At 40.4% G+C, this 19,078-nt stretch overlaps 1 protein-coding gene across 41 annotated transcripts in view; it reads left to right on the forward strand.

Moving 5' to 3' along the window:
* The window catches only part of EPB41L3 (erythrocyte membrane protein band 4.1 like 3), a 233,368-nt gene that overhangs the window by 168,548 nt on the left and 45,742 nt on the right, over positions 1–19,078 (forward strand). For all 41 annotated transcript variants that reach the window (XM_045458840.1, XM_045458843.1, XM_045458831.1 and 38 more), the window contains 2 exons: positions 13,344–13,448; positions 14,619–14,661. In XM_045458840.1, the coding sequence (XP_045314796.1) occupies positions 13,344–13,448; positions 14,619–14,661 (148 nt within the window). The remainder of the gene's footprint in view (positions 1–13,343; positions 13,449–14,618; positions 14,662–19,078) is intronic.

A 19,078-nucleotide genomic window follows, 5' to 3' on the forward strand; every position in this document is an offset into this window, starting at 1 on the left:
ATTCTGCTTCCCTAGGCCTCCTTTTCTGCATTCATTTTGCACACTTTGCCTTAGTGACCTGAATCCTTAGCAGATTAACAACAGGAAATGTTGTCTGATAGTTCACTGCCAACATCTCATATGTGTGATGTGAAACTCTTTGTAAAAAAACCGAGCCCAATGTTTTTTGCTGTCCAAGAAGAAGCATGCTTCACTGGAAAGCTATTATCTACCACAGTGCCTGTCTCTGAGCACAAAAGTCTGATTTCAAATAGAGACTGAAATTGCTTCAACAAATGAAGGCAGAAACAGATTGTGGCTGAGTGAAAAAGGCCTCTTTTTAAAAAAGTGGAGAGGCTTCCCGTTCAGGAAGGGACTCTTGTCGCCAATGTGCTAAAAGTAACTGTGCACTGAGTCTGAGTCAAAACATAGGACAACTCTATTGCGTTTGAACAATTCATTCTTGTTTTGCCAGGACTATATGCCATATGGATGATTCTGTAACCATTTTCTGTTTTGGCCTAGAATGTACCAAAACAAGCCAGTGCACCCAATGTATATTAACCAGTGCGTGTGTGTGTGTGTGTGTGTGTGTGTGTGTGTAAATGATAATTGAATGTACCCTCGGCTTATGGATATAATACTATTTTTCAGCAATTTCCCAGCTTTACCTACACGGTGGCATTTGTTTTTCACAAGAGAAATGGGATGATTCCATTGCTGCACTATATGCTAACTACCTTGGATATAAATTAAAAAAATAAATAATTTTTAAAAAGAAAGAAATGGGATGATTTCACTGCAGAAGGAATAGGCTTCCCACAGTATGCTGTTCTGCACCAAATTTCAGCATTAGAAACCCCAAATTTATTGGGGTCCCTATTGAAAGGGCCTACTTGGAGTCAGCAGCATTGATTGCCTGTTTCTTTCCATGAGCTAGGCAGTGTGCCTTCCTGTTTTATCTCAAGTGTTGGTATTATTTCCATTTGATAATGAAGGCAGTGAAGCTCAGAAAGGTTGAATAACTAGTCCAGCCTCACAGAGCCAGCTAGTTATAGAACCAGGGTCCATCCTCAGGGCCGTCTTCTATTCCTCATATAGAGCATGGAATGTGGAGAAAACAAACCTGAGTAGGTAATGATGCCCATTTTAAAGATGTTTCAGTAATGCTAGATGAATCATAATCTCTGAGTAACTGAGACATGGACTGGAATCACTATTTTGTTTAAAAACTTACCAAGACCAGGGTCGCCTGGGTGGCTCAGTTGGTTAAGCATCTGACTTTGGCTCAGGTCGTAATCTCGTGTTCCATAGGTTCGAGCCCCGTGTCGGGCTCTGTGCGGACAGCTCAGAACCTGGAGCCTGCTTCGGATTCTGTGTCTCCCTCTCACTGCCCCTCCCCTGCTCGTGCTCTGTCTCTGTCTCTTTCAAGTTTTAAAAGAAACATTTAAAAATTAAAAAACTTACCAAGACCAGAAAAGAGTTTCATATTCATATTGTAACAGAACACTCCAGATCATCACTGCTAACTTAACTGTGCAAGAAGTGTGGCAGAATAATTCCTAATGGGCCGATTGTGGTAGAGTCGTTTAGAAACATTGATTTGAAAGAGGTAACCACCAAGACTTTCTGAAAAGCTGGTGGCTCATGGATTTAAAGGAAGGACATGTAGACAGAGGAAATGTCATGTCTGCCTCTCTTGTCAGCCCTGTCTAAATATACTGTCTGGATTACATGTGGGATCAGCACAAAGGCTGGAAGGTCCCGTTAAATCCCGTCCCTGCAGGAACGGATTCTAGCAGTGGCGATGTGGATGATGCTGTACTAATTACTGAACTGGGTGTTGAACTACATGTAAGCCAGGAAACCCAAAACGGAGGTAGGTCCACATAAGGCAGCTGGAGCCATTTCTTGCTTCTTAGACCTTTCCAGGCCTCAGATCTCTCAAAAGGGTTTTGTGGACTGTTGTCTCCGATCAGACACCATAAGCTTTTGTTTCTGGGTTGACCAAGGCCCCTTGGTATTTTCCAGATATGGATTAAAAAAAAAAAAAATCCACTTAAATCTTAGGGCAGACAGTAGAATGTTTTTCTATCATGAGTCCAAAAGAGAAAATGGTAAACTTGGGAAAAGCTGACTGACATAGAGTCAGGGTGTCTGATTTGGGCTGAAGATCTGGCCTAGTTTGCCAAGCGTTTCAGATGTTCCTAAACTCCAGGTACGCTGTGATGCAATCATTTAGAAATAGAATTCTGATTGACCTTTGGAAATAAGGAAAATAGAAAAAGCATTCAGTGCAGAAAAATGCTATCAGGGCAGGAAGCATGAAGAAAAATGATGGCATTTTGCTTGAAGGTAATGTGAGGGAAAATGATTCAGATTCATGCCATTAGTATTTATTAGGCACATATGTTGAATGCCTGCTGTATCAGGGAACACTGTATCAGGAGCATTAAAAAGATGGACAGATGGGGCGCCTGGATGGCTCAGTTGGCTAAGCGTCTGACTTTGGCTCAGGTCACGATCTCACGATTTGTGAGTTCAAGTCCCACCTCAGGCTCTGTTGAGCACAGAACCCACTTTGGGTCCTCTGTCCCCTGCCCCCCCCCCACCGCCCCTCCCCCACTTGCACTGTCTCTCTCTCTCTCAAATATTTAAAAAAAAATTTTTTTTTAGACTTTATTATTTTTTTTAACGTTTATTTATTTTTGAGACAGAGACAGAGCATGAACAGGGGAGGGTCAGAGAGAGAGGGAGACACAGAATCCGAAACAGGCTCCAGGCTCTGAGCTGTCAGCACAGAGCCCGACGTGGGGCTCGAACTCATGGACCGCAAGATCATGACCTGAGCCAAAGTCGGACACTTAACCGACTGAGCCACCCAGCTGCCACTAAAAAAATTTTTTTTTTAAAAATAGTTTGCTGTCTCTGGGGAACAGAAATACAAGTTCACAACAAACAGCAGTACATAGAAGAATTTAATCTCCGGAAGAAAATCCGTGGTCTGTTCAAGGAAGATACATGACAGAATAAACTACCTATATTGACACACCCTCAGATTTCAAAATAGCTAAAATAAGGTACAAAAGTGTCAGTTTTCCTAAAATGTCATACATTTTCCCTTGTATTCACACAAGTGGTTTTAAATCGAAGCCAGTGTCACAAGAGGGATTTTCCCCCCATTTTTCAGTTTGATAGTTGAAAGAAATGCATACGTGAATAGCGAGACTTAAAACACACGCATACCCGGTGCCGGTTTGGTCCCCGTGCCCTTCCTGAAAGAGCGAGAACTGACGGTTAGCTCCTGTTCTCAGGCAAAGCAGCTTGCTCTGCCTCATTTTCCTCGTGATTGTGAAGCTTCAGGTAGATAGGAACCATAACCAGCTTCCAGAGCTAGGAGATGATATTTGGCTTTTGCAGATTTCTCTAATTTCTCCTCTTCTTTGGAGGAGAGCTTTGCTCTGGCCAAGTTCTAGCTCTGTGAGCCTGAAGGAAAAAAAAACACAATCTACGGTTAAGTCTTGTGTCGAGACTTAGGACAGTCTGTGCTCCCTGCTTGGGCACACGTGGTCTTAAGCACAGGTTAAGAACTGATTTCCGGAGACGTGAGCATCAGGGCAGTGCACCTTTGGGGGACCCCATGCAGGGGTAGTTGTTTCCAGGTCAGCTGAAGGCCATGTACAACCAGCCCCTCACTGGGCCCTTCTCTGTGTTTGCTCCTCCCAGTCACCACCTTAACCTGCTAAGGAAGCCGTTAATGCTTCTGTGCTATTAAAAAAGGGGAAGCCAGGACATTTATTAACCTACCCGGGCTTATTCTTTAGTAATGTAGCAGGTTGTAGAGGACAAGTCCATATTTAGCTCTGCAAAGGCAAAACGTCATCCCTTGGAAAAGAAAAATCTCAAACTCACAAACATTTGTTTTGCATATCCATGGCTTAAAATTTAGCAAGTTTTTTTTTTTTTTTTATCATGGTTTATCATTTCTCATTTGTACCATTTTATTCCGGCACTGGGCTTGTTTGTCGTTTCTTGAGAACTTATATTTCTTAAGAAAACTTGTTGGATAAGAGGCCTCTGGGTGGCTCAGTCGGTTAAGCATCCGACTTTGGCTCAGGTCATGATTTCATGGTTTTTGGGTCTTGAGTCCCGTATCGGGCTCTGTGCTGACAGCTCGGAGCCTGGATTCTGTTCAGATTCTGTGTCTCCCTCTCTCTCTGCCCCTCCCCTGCTCATGCTCTGTCCCTCTCAAAAATGAATAAACATTAAATATTTTAAAGGCTCGTTGGATTACATTTTAATTATGTGTGTGCATGTACATAAATTGTATCATAATGTAGCTATGAGTGTGGTTACAAGAGTCTCAAAGGAAACTAGGTCTAAACTCATTCTGAAAAGTTACACATTTTCTTTAAAAAATGGCTTTAGAGTCCTCATATTTAAGATTTTAAGTCATAAACATAATTTAAAGTGACCCTTTCAACCGTGCCTACATGAATCACCTAGGAATCTTGAAAAACGTGTAAACACCTTGGGGCCAGCTTCAGAAATTCTGGTTCGATGAGATGGGTTTCCGGGCATTGGCATTTTTAAAATATGCCCAGGATCCATGGTTGCAAACCATGGCTTTAAAATAGTGCTTTTACAACATTGGTTATGATATGCTAATGAGTAAAATTTTACATGAAGTTTTATTGCGTCACCTTTTTTTTTTTTTTTAATTTTTTTTTCAACGTTTATTTATTTTTGGGACAGAGAGAGACAGAGCATGAACGGGGGAGGGGCAGAGAGAGAGGGAGACACAGAATCAGAAACAGGCTCCAGGCTCTGAGCCATCAGCCCAGAGCCTGACGCGGGGCTCGAACTCCCGGACTGCGAGATCGTGACCTGGCTGAAGTCGGAACGCGTCACCTTTTTGATCTCTTAACGGTGTTTGACCGAAACGAGACTCCATAAAAGATGAATGTAGGATGCTGCTGCCGGTAGGCTCATCTCTGTGGTCAGTAGGGATATAAGTTGCGTACACAGATAGGCAGCTGTGATATAAGGCAGAATATGGCAGGTGCCTTCTTGGTGCTATATAGTGCCATAATATACAGAGGAGAGAGAGAGTGGCTGGGAGGACAGGAAATGCTTTAACGAAGTACAGTAGAGAAGCATCATGACAATGAGAGAGACTTGACATGCAGTGGGCAGAGTAAGTGGGGGACATTTAGAATGTCAGTATGGATAGTGCCTGATACGATTGAAACACATCAAACCCGATTCAATCCATGAGTTCATAGTGGTCATTTAATTGATGGTTTGGGATGATGCAGCAAGGAGCTCATTATCTTGAAACTGGATAAAGGAGCAAAGGAGTGAGCATTGATCCTAACCTACCTTTCATCATGAAACTGTGTTTATGCAGCAAATAATACTGACAGAGAAGTAGCTCCTCATAGACATACTCCAACTAATAAATGCAGGAGGAATCATTAGGATTCATATATGCTCATCTTGCAACTTCAAATTAATGGATCTAGGGCAATGATCATCAGGGACTGCTAATATCACAAAAAAGGCAAGTGTCACTTTTTTGCCTCCTGATGAAATTGCATAGAATCGCTTGATGGAAAATAGTCAAACCAGAATCAGATCAAGCTTCTAGATTTAACTGCCAAGTTACAGGAAATACAGGAGACAGAGGAACACGTGAAGTTATACCATGGAGATGCAAACAGTAAGGTCTAGACTGAGGGAACTCTACGACCTGGTCTCTTACATTAATTCCAAGGGCGAAGCCAAGATAAATGGAGAACTTGCAGATTGAGGCTAAAGAGATATGTCAGCCAATTGCAGTGTATAGACTACTCAAACTGAAAAAGAGATAAAAATGTTTGAAACAATAGGGGAAATTAAAACACAGGCAGTCTCTGACTTACAGTGGTTAATGTAACTGACTGTTTTTTGACTTTATGATGGTGTGAAAGTGACGCTCGTTCAGTAGAAACAGTATTTCAAATTTTGAATGTGGATCTTCTTCTAGGCTAGTGATATGTGATAGATAACAGGCTATAGTAGCCGCTCCCAGGCAGGTGGGCCACCAACGGGGGTAAATAACCCATACACTTTACACCCATTCTCTGCCCTTGCAGCCCTTCTGTTGTTCCCTAAACCACCTGAGATACTCGATGCTTGATTACAGAATGGACTTTGTGTCAGATGACTTTGCCCAACGATAGACCATTGTAAGCGTTCTGAGCACGTTTGAGTGAGACTAGGCTGAGCTATGATGTTTGGTAGGTTAGGTACATTAAATGCATTTTTTAACTTAGGGTATTTTCAACTTACCATCAGTTTGTGGAGCATAAGCCATTGTAAACTGAGAAAGAAAGGTCTGTACTGACTACATATTTGATGATACCCATGACTGCCAATTTTGTTTAAATGTGACAAAGGTATTGAGATTACTTTTTTAAAAAGAATAGAGGTGCCTGGGTGGCTCAGTTGGGCATCTGACTCTTGGTTTTGGTTCAGGTCATGATCTCATGGTTTGTGAATTCAAGCCCTATGTCAGGCTCTGGACTGACAGTGTGGAACCTGCTTGGGATTCTTTCTCTCCCTCTGTCGCTCTACCCCTCCCCTGCTTGCTCCCTCTCTCTCTCTCTCTCTCTCTCTCAAAATAAATAAATTTTTAAAAATAAATAAAAGAATAGGGTTACATACTAAGACATAGAGATAAAATTATTTGCTGACATGCTTCAGAATAACCAGGGGAAGGATGAAGCGAGTGGAACTCAAGGTGACCCAAGCTCGTGGTCCTCAGAAGGCATTTGTTGAGGTTGGGTGACAAGTTTACAGGGCTTCATTATATGTCTGCTCTACTTTTGTATGTGTTTGAAATTCCCCACACTAAAACATTTGCAAGTAATTTTTTTTAATGTTTATTTTATTATTTTTGAGACAGAGAGAGACAGAGCATGAACGGGGGAGGGGCAGAGAGAGAGGGAGACACAGAATCGGAAACAGGCTCCAGGCTCTGAGCCATCAGCCAGAGCCCGACGCGGGGCTCGAACTCACGGACCGCGAGATCGTGACCTGAGCCGAAGTCGGACGCTTAACCGACTGAGCCACCCAGGCGCCCCTGCAAGTAATTTTTAAAAATTACTCTTCTAGGGGCACCTGGGTGGCTCAGTCGGTTAAGCGGCCGGCTTTGGCTCAGGTCCTGATCTCATGCTTCATGAGTTCCAGCCCTGCCTAGGGCTCTCTATCAGCACAGAGCCCACTTTGGATCCTCTGTCCCCCCTTCTGTCTGCTTCTCCCTCTCCCCCTCCCCATGCACATGTGCGCACACGCTTTCTGTCTCAAAAATACTTAAATGGCTCTTCTCATGGACGAATAAAAATAATAAATTTTATCACGGACTTGCCAGAGGATGCTGGTTGATGAGCAGTACAATTGAAAACTAATGTTTTACAGGCATTATTGTTAAAGATACTGAATGACCTTTGACTTGGGGGAAGTTTCATTGATGCTGCCGAAAATCTTATTTTGTTTGCTTGTGTTTGAGTAGTGATGGCAGCTGTGTCCTCTCGAATTTAGCACTCAAAGAAAGCAAAGCCTCTGAACCTCAGCTAATCTGCCGTTTTGTTGTTTGTAGTTTGGATTTCCTAGTTGTGCAGGGTAGCTCCTGAGCAGTCACTTCGCTCCATCGCCCAGCCTGTGTTTGTTACCAGATCACGGTGGGTTTTCTTGCAGGCATTTTATTTAGACTTGGGGTTCCTGTGTGTGCGCACAGAATACAAGGTGCATGGCAGCTTTTCCTAGGATGATTTAATTTTACCATTGGCATGTGTTGTGATTAAAGTTTTTGATTTCTCTAAAATGTTTGGTCTTAATAAAAATTTCAAGTTTTCCAGTATGGAGTTTCATCAAAAACTTAAAAACAGAACTACACTACGACCCAGCAGTTGCACTGCTAGGTATTTATCCAGGGGATACAGGCGTGCCATTTCAAAGGGACACATGCACCCCAATAGCAATGCTATCGACAAAAGCCAAAATGTGGAGAGAGCCCAAATGTCCATCCACAGGTGAATGGATAAAGAAGATGTGGTGTATATATGCATATACACACACATACACAACGGGGTATTACTCGGGACTCCAAAAGAATGAAATCTTGCCATTTGCAACTACGTGGATGGAACTGGAGGGTATTATGCTAAGTGAAATTAGTCAGACAAAGACAAATATCATATGACTTCACTCACACGAGGACTTACACAGAACAGATGAACATAAGGGAAGGGAAGCAAAAATAATATAAAAACAGGGAGAGGGACAAAACATAAGAGACTCTTAAATATAGAGAACAAACAGGGTTACTGGAGAGGTTGTCAGAGGGGGATGGTCTAAATGGGTAGGGGGCATTAAGGAATCAGCTCCTGAAATCATTGTTGCACTCTATGCTAACTAACTTGGATGTAAATTTAAAAATAAAAGTAAATTAAGTTTTCGTTTACTCGTGATAAAAATAAAATCATTTGGAGCTCAACTTTGTTAACCTTTTTAAGTGTTTAATGAATCATTAACCATTTAAAATAAGGCATTAAGTATTTTTGTCCCTGTTCTTCTCCTTTTAATGAATAGAACTTTTTTGAGCAGTTTTATGTTTACAGAAAAATGAAGCAGAAAGTAAAGAGACTTTTCATATAACCCCCTCAAACTCTCTTCTCCCTGTTCCCCTCTTTCCCTGGTTTTAACATTTTATATTAGTGTGCTACATCTGTTGTAATTGATGACCAACGTTGATACACAATTATACCTAAAGTCCATAGTTTACATTAAGGTTCACTCTGTGTGGTATAGCCTCTGGGTTTGGACAAATGGGTAATGACATGTAGCCACCAACATAGTATCATCCAGTGTAGTTTTACTGCCCTGACGATCCTCTGTGTTCCACCCGTTCACCCCTCCCTCCTCCCTAACCCCTGGCAACTGCTGATCTTTTTATGGTCTCCATAGTTTCGTGTTTTCCAAAATGTCATATAGCTGGAATCATACATACAACCATTTCAGATTGGTGTCTTTCACTTAGTAGTAGGCATTCGCGGTTCCTCCGTGTCTTTTCATGGCTTGATTGCTCGTTTCTTTTTAGTGCTAAATAATATTCCGATGTCTGGATCGTAACAGAATTTATCCACTCGCCCGCTGAAGGACATCTTGGTTGCTTCCAAGTTTTGACGGTTTTAAATAAAGCTTCTATAAGAATCGATGTGCAGGCTTCTGTATATACATAAATACATGAGTATGATAGCTGGATCATATATTAAGAGTCTGTTTAGTTTTGTAGAAACTGCTAGACTATCTTCCAAAGTGGCTGTGCCATTTTGCATTCCCACCAGCAAGGAATAAGAATTGCCGTTGCCCCACACCCTTGAAAACATTTAGCGTTGTCTGTGTTTTGAATTTTAGCCATTCTCATAGACATGTAGTGGTATCTTGTTTTAATCTGCAATTCTCTAATGGCATATGATGATGAACATCTCTCCACATGCTTTTCTTGACATCTGGATACCTTTGGTGAAGCATCTGTTCAGATCTTTTGCCCGGCTTTTAATTTAGTTGTTTTCTTATTGTTGAATTTTAAGAGTTCTTTGTGTCTTTTGGATACCAGTCCTTTATCAGATATGACTTTGCAGATATGTTCTCCCAGTCTTTGGCTTGTCTTCATTCTCTTAAAGTTTTTCTCTTTTGACGCATTTCTCCTAATGTTCAACACTTTCATGAGTCAATTTAGAAAAAATTTAAATTAAAATAGTTAAGAAGGAAAACTGTTCATATTGCTTGGGGAATTTACCATTCTTTAGATATTTAGAGTATTTGACTCCTGGGGTGTAATATCCCCATTTACTTTATCAGAAACAGAAACCTCACTTTTTAGTGGTGAAAAGAGGACAGAAAGAAGGCAATCCACCATTGGTTTGTTACTCTAGGAGAGCAAAATCGACTTTTCTGGATGTTCAGGGGTTAATACTCAACGGTCTGAGCTATGAATGCCCTTGAGTCAGAGACATGACTTAACTCATAGGAAACAGCAAACAAGACTAAAAAACTATTATCGTCTCTGGTTAGGTAAATTATCCATTAATTTAGAAAAACCTCTGTCAACATTTATTTAACCTACTCAATTCTGACTCATTATGGCTATATATAAACACACCTAATGACAGCAAAGTACCTAGATTAGATTTGATCACTTAATGAATATCATGTCTTCAGTAACTAAATATTTAATGTAAATTATTTTAAAGTTTCAGTCTGATTGTTGAGCTTTAGTTGTATTTTAGGTGTTGTTACCTAAAGATACACACAAGTATCGTTAAGTAGAAATAATTGCCTTGCAAAGTTGAACAGTGTACAAAAATAATAATAATCTGAATTAGAAGAGTCAAGAATTTGGGAGAGTTGGGCGTAATCCTATCGAGGGCTGGAAAATAATCCAACTCCGTCCACTGGCAGTCTTTCTGCTCCCACATGCGGGAGGGTGCTGAAGCCACATCTGGGCTCCATGGGAAAGAGCCTCGTACCCCTTAGTAATGTTTGCCACGACACAGGGGACCCAGTCATAGCCTCGAGCCCATGGCACCCTTGCTTCACAGACCCTTGTATCCTCACTCAGGGATGAGGAAATGAGGACCCAAGTAACTTAAAATGCTCTTCCAACGTCACCTAGCTAGCTGGTGGGTTGTGGTGATATTTAGGAGGTAGGAATTTTAGGGTTTACGATAGCCATCTCCAGTAGACCCCAGACAACTAATCTTGCTTCTTAGGGGGGACAGACAAACAAACGCCAGCGTAAAGAATGGGCCACTTATGTAATTGTCTTAAGAACTGTTTGTAATGTTCAAAATAGGTTCAAAATATTCGGTGAGAAAAAAATCCGGTCGATTCAAGAGAGAGCTATGAATCATTAATAGAAATCAAATTGTGAGGAGCCAGAAAAGTAAGATCCAGTTAGTACAGTGGTCTGTCCTTCGGCTAATCCCCGCCACCTGCTAGACAAAAGGAAGACCACAGCAGCCAGAAGACCGCTAACTAAGACAATGCCCAAGGCAGCCTGCGGCATATCCAGAAATGATTCCACCATTGAAGGGCTGCTGGGTCAGAGAATATAGGAGGCTCTGTAGAGAAGAGTTTCTTTATTTGTTTTTGCTTTGTTTTATTTCTACTTATTGAGAAAGTACTGGGGCCAGACTCTGGTGTATCGGGTGGTGGGGGGAGAGCGCGTGTGTGTAAATATTGTGGTCTGGGTAGTAAGCAGGCAGTTAACTATCTAAAGAAAGCGCAGGACACGTTAATACTGAACTGCCTGTTGGCACCACAAGGAGTTGTCTATGTGTTCCGTCAGCAAAAATGCATACACAGTAAGTTCCACGTTATGTACCCTGCCCCGTGTCAGTCACTTGGGCTGGAAGAGCTAATGTTTATGGAATGCTTGATATGTGCCATCACTGGCCCAAGTTTGAATTCTTTGTGTTATTTGAATGTCAGCCATCCCAAAGAAGAGGGTGGTACCACACACATTTGACAGAGGGAAAAACAGAGAGGCTCACATAGCTGCAAAGGGCCTGATGAGGAGTCAAACCCAGGTTGATCTGCTAAAGCCACCACTCGGCCATTACATAATGCTGCCTCTCTCAGCTGACTTTCCTGAACTTGGGTTCTTGTCTGTAAACTGAAGATAATACCAGTAGAGGCATTGGAAGAAACGAATTTTTATGAAAACTTTATAATTTGTTCGACGTTCAGAGATGATATGCTGTTTATTAAATAAAAGATTCAAACCAGTGAACAGCATTTCATTGTCATACCATTTATTCATATCCATGCAACAATGTAGTTTTGCTATTTTCATGCATTATTAAACTTTTTTCAAATACATCATTGAGTATTTAGATACAATTTAGGCTTTACTTTTGTATCATAGATTTATCTTTTTTTCCTAAATAGTCCTGCTTCAGGGGGCTGAGCAATTTACTTCCAACATCATTATAGTTGCTTAGTAATAAACAGCACTTACAGGTTTCTGAATTTTTACTATTTTGGCATACGCAGTGTTTATCAATTTTCCTATCTCTCATTGTTACTGTATTAAATCTTAGAGGTAAATGTGCTTAATATATTGGGGGGAAATGTTGGCACTATCCAAACAAAACATAATTTAATTGTTGCCAGTTAATCCATCTCTGTCTCCAAGACCAGGTTGAGAGACCTTTGAAGGATCCCATGAAAATATGATACTGGGTATCACAGTAAATTAAGCTAATAGATAGTTTTGGGTTTTTTTTCCCCTCAGATGACTACCTTTTTCTCTTCTCCAAATGACTGTGTTATGGTTAAAATATATAAGTGTATAAATGATAACTAATATATATGTATAATGATACACATTTATCATGTATATGGTAATGTACATGATTATATGTATAAATGATATGTATATGTATAAATGATAACTATATCGATGTATAACATATACACATGTATATATGTATAAATGATAACTAAAATGTTTATGTGTATGTATGTATAAATGATATGTATATGTACCTTATATGTATAATGATACCTTATATGTATAAATATATACATTTACATCTTATATGTATAAATGATCTATGTACATCATTTATACCTTATATGTATAAACGATAACTAAAATGTTTAAACTTCATGAACATTTAATGTTTAATAGGAAGGATTTCTCAGAAAGAAATTCAGAGAAAATTGAACACTGTAATACAAAACTGAAATTTGTGGCCAAAAAAAAAAAAAAAAACTGTAAAAATAAACCAATGAAGTTAATGGGCTTTAGAAGGCAATCGGTAGCTAGAATTTCTAAGTAAGCATTGGAATAGGAAGTCTTAAAGGGAAGTCTGCCTAAGATAAGGGATGGGTTCGATTCTTCAAATGTGGTCGTGTGGGGACTGAGTTAGGGCATTCTGAAACACGGCTTTTGTTGGCCCTTTGTACTCTTTCACTCTCAAGATTTTTCTATTTCACAAGATATTTGAGGCTTCTAAGCCCCACATCATTTCCCCAGCTACTTCTATTTCGAAATCATCAGCAGGTTGCCTGAACTCACTGAGCGGTACCAGTGAGTTTTGGTTTCATTAGTTGGTTGTCAGGGCAGATTTTTGTAGGCGTGGGCCCATGTTATTGAACCTTTTCACTAGGTAGGAGATGGTGAAGTGGTCAGACTTCAGTGTCACATACTGAACAGTTACAGCAAGCAATATTTCAAATTTTATTGATTCTTATCCGTGGCAATTGAGAGAACTTTGTGTGTTGACTTGTTTTTGTTTTATTTTCCATAGAAACGCTCCAGAGGCCAAGTGCTCTTTGATAAAGTATGTGAACATCTGAACTTGCTAGAAAAGGACTATTTTGGGCTTACGTATCGAGATGCCGAAAACCAGAAGGTGAGTCATTAAAAGCAATACAAAACGTATGTCTTGAGTATTGCTGCAAGAAAGGGAATGAGAACTGAACTGGTAGATCATTTTCTCCATCTCCCTCATCCTCCCACATTTACACCTTTGAGTCCCAAAATGCTGTTAATCACCTCATTTCTTTATTAAAGGTATTATTGATAACTTCCTTTAATCTTGAGTATTCCAGAAACAGTAAGTCGGTATTTCACACGAGTTATTTATGGTTCCAGGAAAGCATCTTATGTGGTTCTTGTCTTGGATGATGTTTTTCAGTGGATTTGAGCCCATGAAAATCAAATATATTGATACTAACTAACATAGAAAACGTATTCCCTGACTGATGTCCTGCACTTAATTCATCTTTGTATGCTTTCATAGCCTTACAAAATCAAACTATGACACGGGTCGTTTGCTGACCAGACCCCTGTCTGATGTATTCAGCAGGTATTTAACGTAATACTCCTATAGACTCTTACACCTGAGTAATACAGTCTATTCAGGGCTTTGTCTCACTGATTCCCACAACTACCTGAAAAATAAAGAAGAAGAAATTGTTTCTGTTGTATTCGTGCTTGAAACTAAGTCACAGAAATTTTGCTCATAGATGTTACTTTGTTTTGACGTTGTGCATTGAATCATACTTAATACCTACCCAATTCACTGAACATTGTCTAACTTCGTTACTAAACATCTGAGTTTTCTGATGAGGAAAATAATAAATCTCAAGTGAGTGTTCATTTGTTAGAACACTGTGGCTAAGAATCTATAACCACAGAAGTCACTCTGTGGGCAAAGGCATCAGTATGTCAACCTACATGTGTCTTTAATTTATTCTAGTAACTTCTTTGAACATAGAATCCACTATTGTATTTCTCCTCTGTTTCTGCACTGGCTCGAATCTTTGAAGGTAGTGTTGTAAAAGAAAATTATCTTGTCATGCATGAATTGTGCATACACACACATTGTCTCGTCACACTGGTGCCTGAGCCCTCGCAGGGCCTGGGGAAGGGGCACCAGAGGTGGGGGAAGGTCATAAGTCCAAGGGCCTGCCAGCAACCGTTCCCTCTCAGATAGACTTAGTGCATGTCTCTACCTGAGCATCGTGAAGTTATTTTTATTTTTCTCTGGTTCAAATTCAAACTGTCATTTCCTTTTCAGAATTGGCTGGACCCTGCTAAGGAAATAAAAAAACAGATTCGAAGTAAGTTCTTTTGGATTATTTTACATGGAGATGCGAAATGAGATGTTCAGAGAGCATGGTTGTCTGACTTGGTGGCCCGTACCCACATAGCTAGTGAGAACACTGATTTTTTAAAAGATTAAGATCTCAAATTTTATCTTTGACAGGTTGGTCTGGCTTAAATACCCATTTTTAATCATCACAGCTCAGGAATAAAATGACTATGACATTTGACCTATTTCCCTGCTTGTGCACAGTGTGAGATGTGATTTAATTAGGTGATGCTGCAGTTGACAATTAACCATTTAAAAGTTACAAACTTAATGTTAATTAAGCCTAACTGCCACAAAAGTATAAAAGTCAAGTTAAAGGTAATAGTCACTGACTAGTTGAGAAATAGAGTAACAAGTCAGACTGAAGTTTACTATCTGGTAACAGCCTCTATTCTTTTTTTTTTAATGTTTATTTTTGAGAGCGAGAGCCAGAGCGAGAGAGAGAGAGAGAGAGAGAGAGGAGGGGAGGGGCAGAGATTAAGGGAGGCACAGAACCCAAAACAGGCTCCAGGCTCTGAGCTGTCAGCACAGAGCCCGATGCGGGGCTCGAACCCACAGATTGAGATCATGACCTGAGCCGAAGTCGAACGTTTAACTGACTGAGCCACCCAGGTGCCCCAACAACCTCTGTTCTTGGTCCCTAAAGGCAAGTTAAGAAATGCATATTTCCTAACAGACAAAACAATTGCAGGAACAGCCCACGAAACTGAAATACAGGTAGCTAGAAAGTATGAGACAAGTTGCTACATCTTACTAATAGTTAAATGCAATTTAGACATCCTTTTTCACTTACGCAGGTTAACAAAGATTGTACAAGTTTACTAACGCACTGCACTAGCAGCTACGTGCACAGCTAGTAGAGTGTGAATTGGTACAACCCTTTAAAGAGGGTACTGGGTCAGTATTTATTAAAATTTAAAATGCCCTTGTTCTTTGAGCCCGAATTTTACTTGTAGAAATTTATCAAGGATTTCCGGTGCCTTTGAATGTGCTGAGATATCAGAACACACCGTGTTCTAATAAAAAGTAATGAGTAGTGAAATGGCTTAATAGTAGATATCTCAAAAAAAGTCACTGTAATGTAGATATTAGAGAGACTAATGATTATGTATACAGCTAAACATGTTTATCATATTTTTAGGAGAAATTTGATATATTTACTAATAAGAAACTTGGTAATCAAGTTTTTCATGGAGTTTCTAAAAGCAGATGTGTTGATGGGGCCCCTGGGTGGCTCAGTCGGTTAAGCGTCCGGCTTCGGCTCAGGTCATGATCTTGTGGTCTGTGAGTTCGAGCCCCGCGTCGGGCTCTGTGCTGACAGCTCAGAGCCTGGAGCCTGTTTCAGATTCTGCGTCTCCCTCTCTCTGACCCTCCCCCATTCATGCTCTGTCTCTCTCTGTCTCAAAAATAAATAAACGTTAAAAAAATGTAAAAAAAAAAAATAAAAGCAGATGTGTTGAATATGTGTCCTAATATGTTGTCCATAAAGTCTTCTATATTCATCTAATTAATGAAATGCTATTTCTTTCTTGGGTGATTTGCTATCACAAAAAGCCCTTTGAAAATATTTGGTAGAAATAAATTGGGATTGGGGTGCCTGGGTGGCTTAGGTGGTTAAAGTGCCCAACTCTTGATCTCGACTCGGGTCATCATCTCACAGTTTGAGTTTGAGCCCCGCGTCGGCTCTGTGCTGACAGCCTAGAGCCTGCTTAGGATTCTGTCTTTCCCTCTCGGGGCCCCTTCACTGCTTGCTCTCTCTCAAAATAAATAAACTTAAAAAAAAAAAAAAAGGAACAAGAAGAAGAAATCGGGATTGAAACCAGGGATAGCTCCAGTTGTGAAAACACTCCTTTTCATTCCGAGTCCTAATAAAAAATGTATGATGATGAGTGTGTCCTAGGAATTTTTTCATGGAGTTACTAAAAGCAGATGTGTTGAAGATGTATCCTAATATGTTGTGCATAAAGTCTTTTATATTCATCTAATTAATGAAATGCTATTTCTTTCTTGGGTGATTTGTAATCACAAAAAGCCCTTTGAAAATATATTAAATGTCAGGGATAAGTCACAATATTGGTAGAAGAAAAGCTGTGTAAACATCTATTTTCTTCTCTCTTGCTAATGGAATTCTTTTCTTTTTCCTTAACTTCCCATTTATCCTGTCCTCCTACCTTTCTTTCTGAGAGAAGAAACAGGGCAATCAGAACTGAGATGTAAAGGATATTTTCATCATGCAGCTTAGGCGATACTTGTGACTGCAACATAAAGAAAACTAAGTGATAATCCTGCAGATAGAGGAGGAAACAAGGAAAATTGGAATTTTTTTAAATTGAGTCTGGTATTTTTATCTGTATTCCTTATTGTTTCCCATGCACCAACATGCCCTCTTTCCACAAAAATTACATGCTATCAACGCAAAGAACTGTTAAATCAAACGGAATTATTGTACCATCATCTCCTTTTCATAAATAGAAATGAAAGCCAGGAAATACAGATCAAAACCACAAGGAGATATGTATCACCTTATCCCTGTCAGAAAGGCTAATACCTGGGGCACCTGGGTGGCTCAGTGGGTTGGGCATCTGACCCTTGATTTCGGCTCTGGTCATGATCTCATGGTTGTGAGATCGAGCCCTGTGTTGGGCTCTGTGCTGAGCACGGAGCCTGCTTAGGAGTCTCTCTCCTCCCCTGGTCCTCTCCCCTGCTCACGCCCTCATGCTTGCTTGCCAGCTCACTCGCTCTCGAAAATAAAAAAAAAAAAAAACAACAACAATAAAATTTTAAAAAGGATAACGTCAGAAAGACAAACAACAAGTGTTGGCAAGGATGCAGAGAAAAGACACCGGTGTGCACTGTTGGTGGGAATATAAATCAGTGCCACCACTGTGGAAAACAGTACGGAGGTTCCTCAAAAAACTAAAAATAGGACTAACATATAACGCAGCAATTTTACTTCGGGGCATTTAGCCAAAGAAAACCAAAACACTAATTTAAAAAGACATACCCCTATGTTTTATCGCAGCATTATTTATTTATTTTTTATTTCTTTTAAATTTTTTTTAATGTTTATTATTTTTGAGAGAGAGAGACAGAGTATGAGGGGGACAAGGGCAGAGGGAGAGGGAGACACAGAATCTGAAGCAGGCTTCAGGCTCTGAGCTATGATCACAGAGCCTGACGCAGGGCTTGAACTCATGAGCCACGAGGTCATGACCTAAGCTGAAGTCGGACGCTCAACCGACTGAGCCACCCAGGTGCCCCTATTGCAGCATTATTTATAATAGCCAAGATATGGAAGCAGCCCGTGTCCATGGACTAATGAATGAATAAAGAAGAGGTGGTGTGTGTGTGTGTGTGTGTGTGTGTGTGTAAAATAAAAATATTACTCAGCCATAAAAAAGAATGAGATTTGCTATTTGCAACAGCATGGATGGACCTCGAGTATATTATGCTAAGTGAAATAAGTCAGAAAAAGACAAATATCGTATGGTTTCACTTCTGTGTGGAATCTGAAAAACAAAATAAACAAAGCAGAAACAGATCTACAAATATAGAGAACTGATGGTGGTCAGAGGGGAGGTGGGGTTGGGGGGGGGTGGTCATGGGCAAAAATGGGTGAAGGGGAGTGGGAGATCGGGGCTGCCGGGTGTGGAATGAATAAGTCACAGGGATGAAAGATACTATGTAAGGAATATAGTAAGTGGATTGTAATGATGATGTGTGGTGATAGATGGTAGCTGCATTTGTGAGCACAGCATAGCATAATGTCTGGAGTTGTCCAAGCACCATGTTATACATCTGAAACTAATGTAACATTGAGTGTCAAATATACTTCAGTTAAAATGCATATACATGCATATTTTAGAATACATATACATTTATTTATTTATTTATTTATTTATTTAAATGATTGAAGGAAGTTTTCTTTTCATGCTATAGCTCCACAGTATGTCTGTAGAATTAGGTGTTCTCAGAGAAGGGCAATCAACCTGATATGTTAAGTTATTTAAGAATTTAAGTTACAGGGGTGCCTGGGTGGCCCAGTTGGTTGGGGGACCAACTTCAGCTCAGGTCATGATCTCAAGGTCTGTGGGTTCAAGCCCCGCGTCAGGCTCTGTGCTGACAGCTCAGAGCCCGGAGCCTCCTCCAGATTCTGGGTCTCCTCTCTGTCTTCTCTTACCCCCTCCCTTGTGTTCTCTCTATGAAAAATAAACATTTAAACATTTTTTTAAAAAGATTTTAGGGGCGCCTGGGTGGCGCAGTCGGTTAAGCGTCCGACTTCAGCCAGGTCACGATCTCGCGGTCCGTGAGTTCGAGCCCCGCATCAGGCTCTGGGCTGATGGCTCAGAGCCTGGAGCCTGTTTCCGATTCTGTGTCTCCCTCTC

Source organism: Leopardus geoffroyi, chromosome D3 (genome assembly GCF_018350155.1).
Source record: "Leopardus geoffroyi isolate Oge1 chromosome D3, O.geoffroyi_Oge1_pat1.0, whole genome shotgun sequence".
Taxonomy (NCBI): Eukaryota; Metazoa; Chordata; class Mammalia; order Carnivora; family Felidae; genus Leopardus; species Leopardus geoffroyi.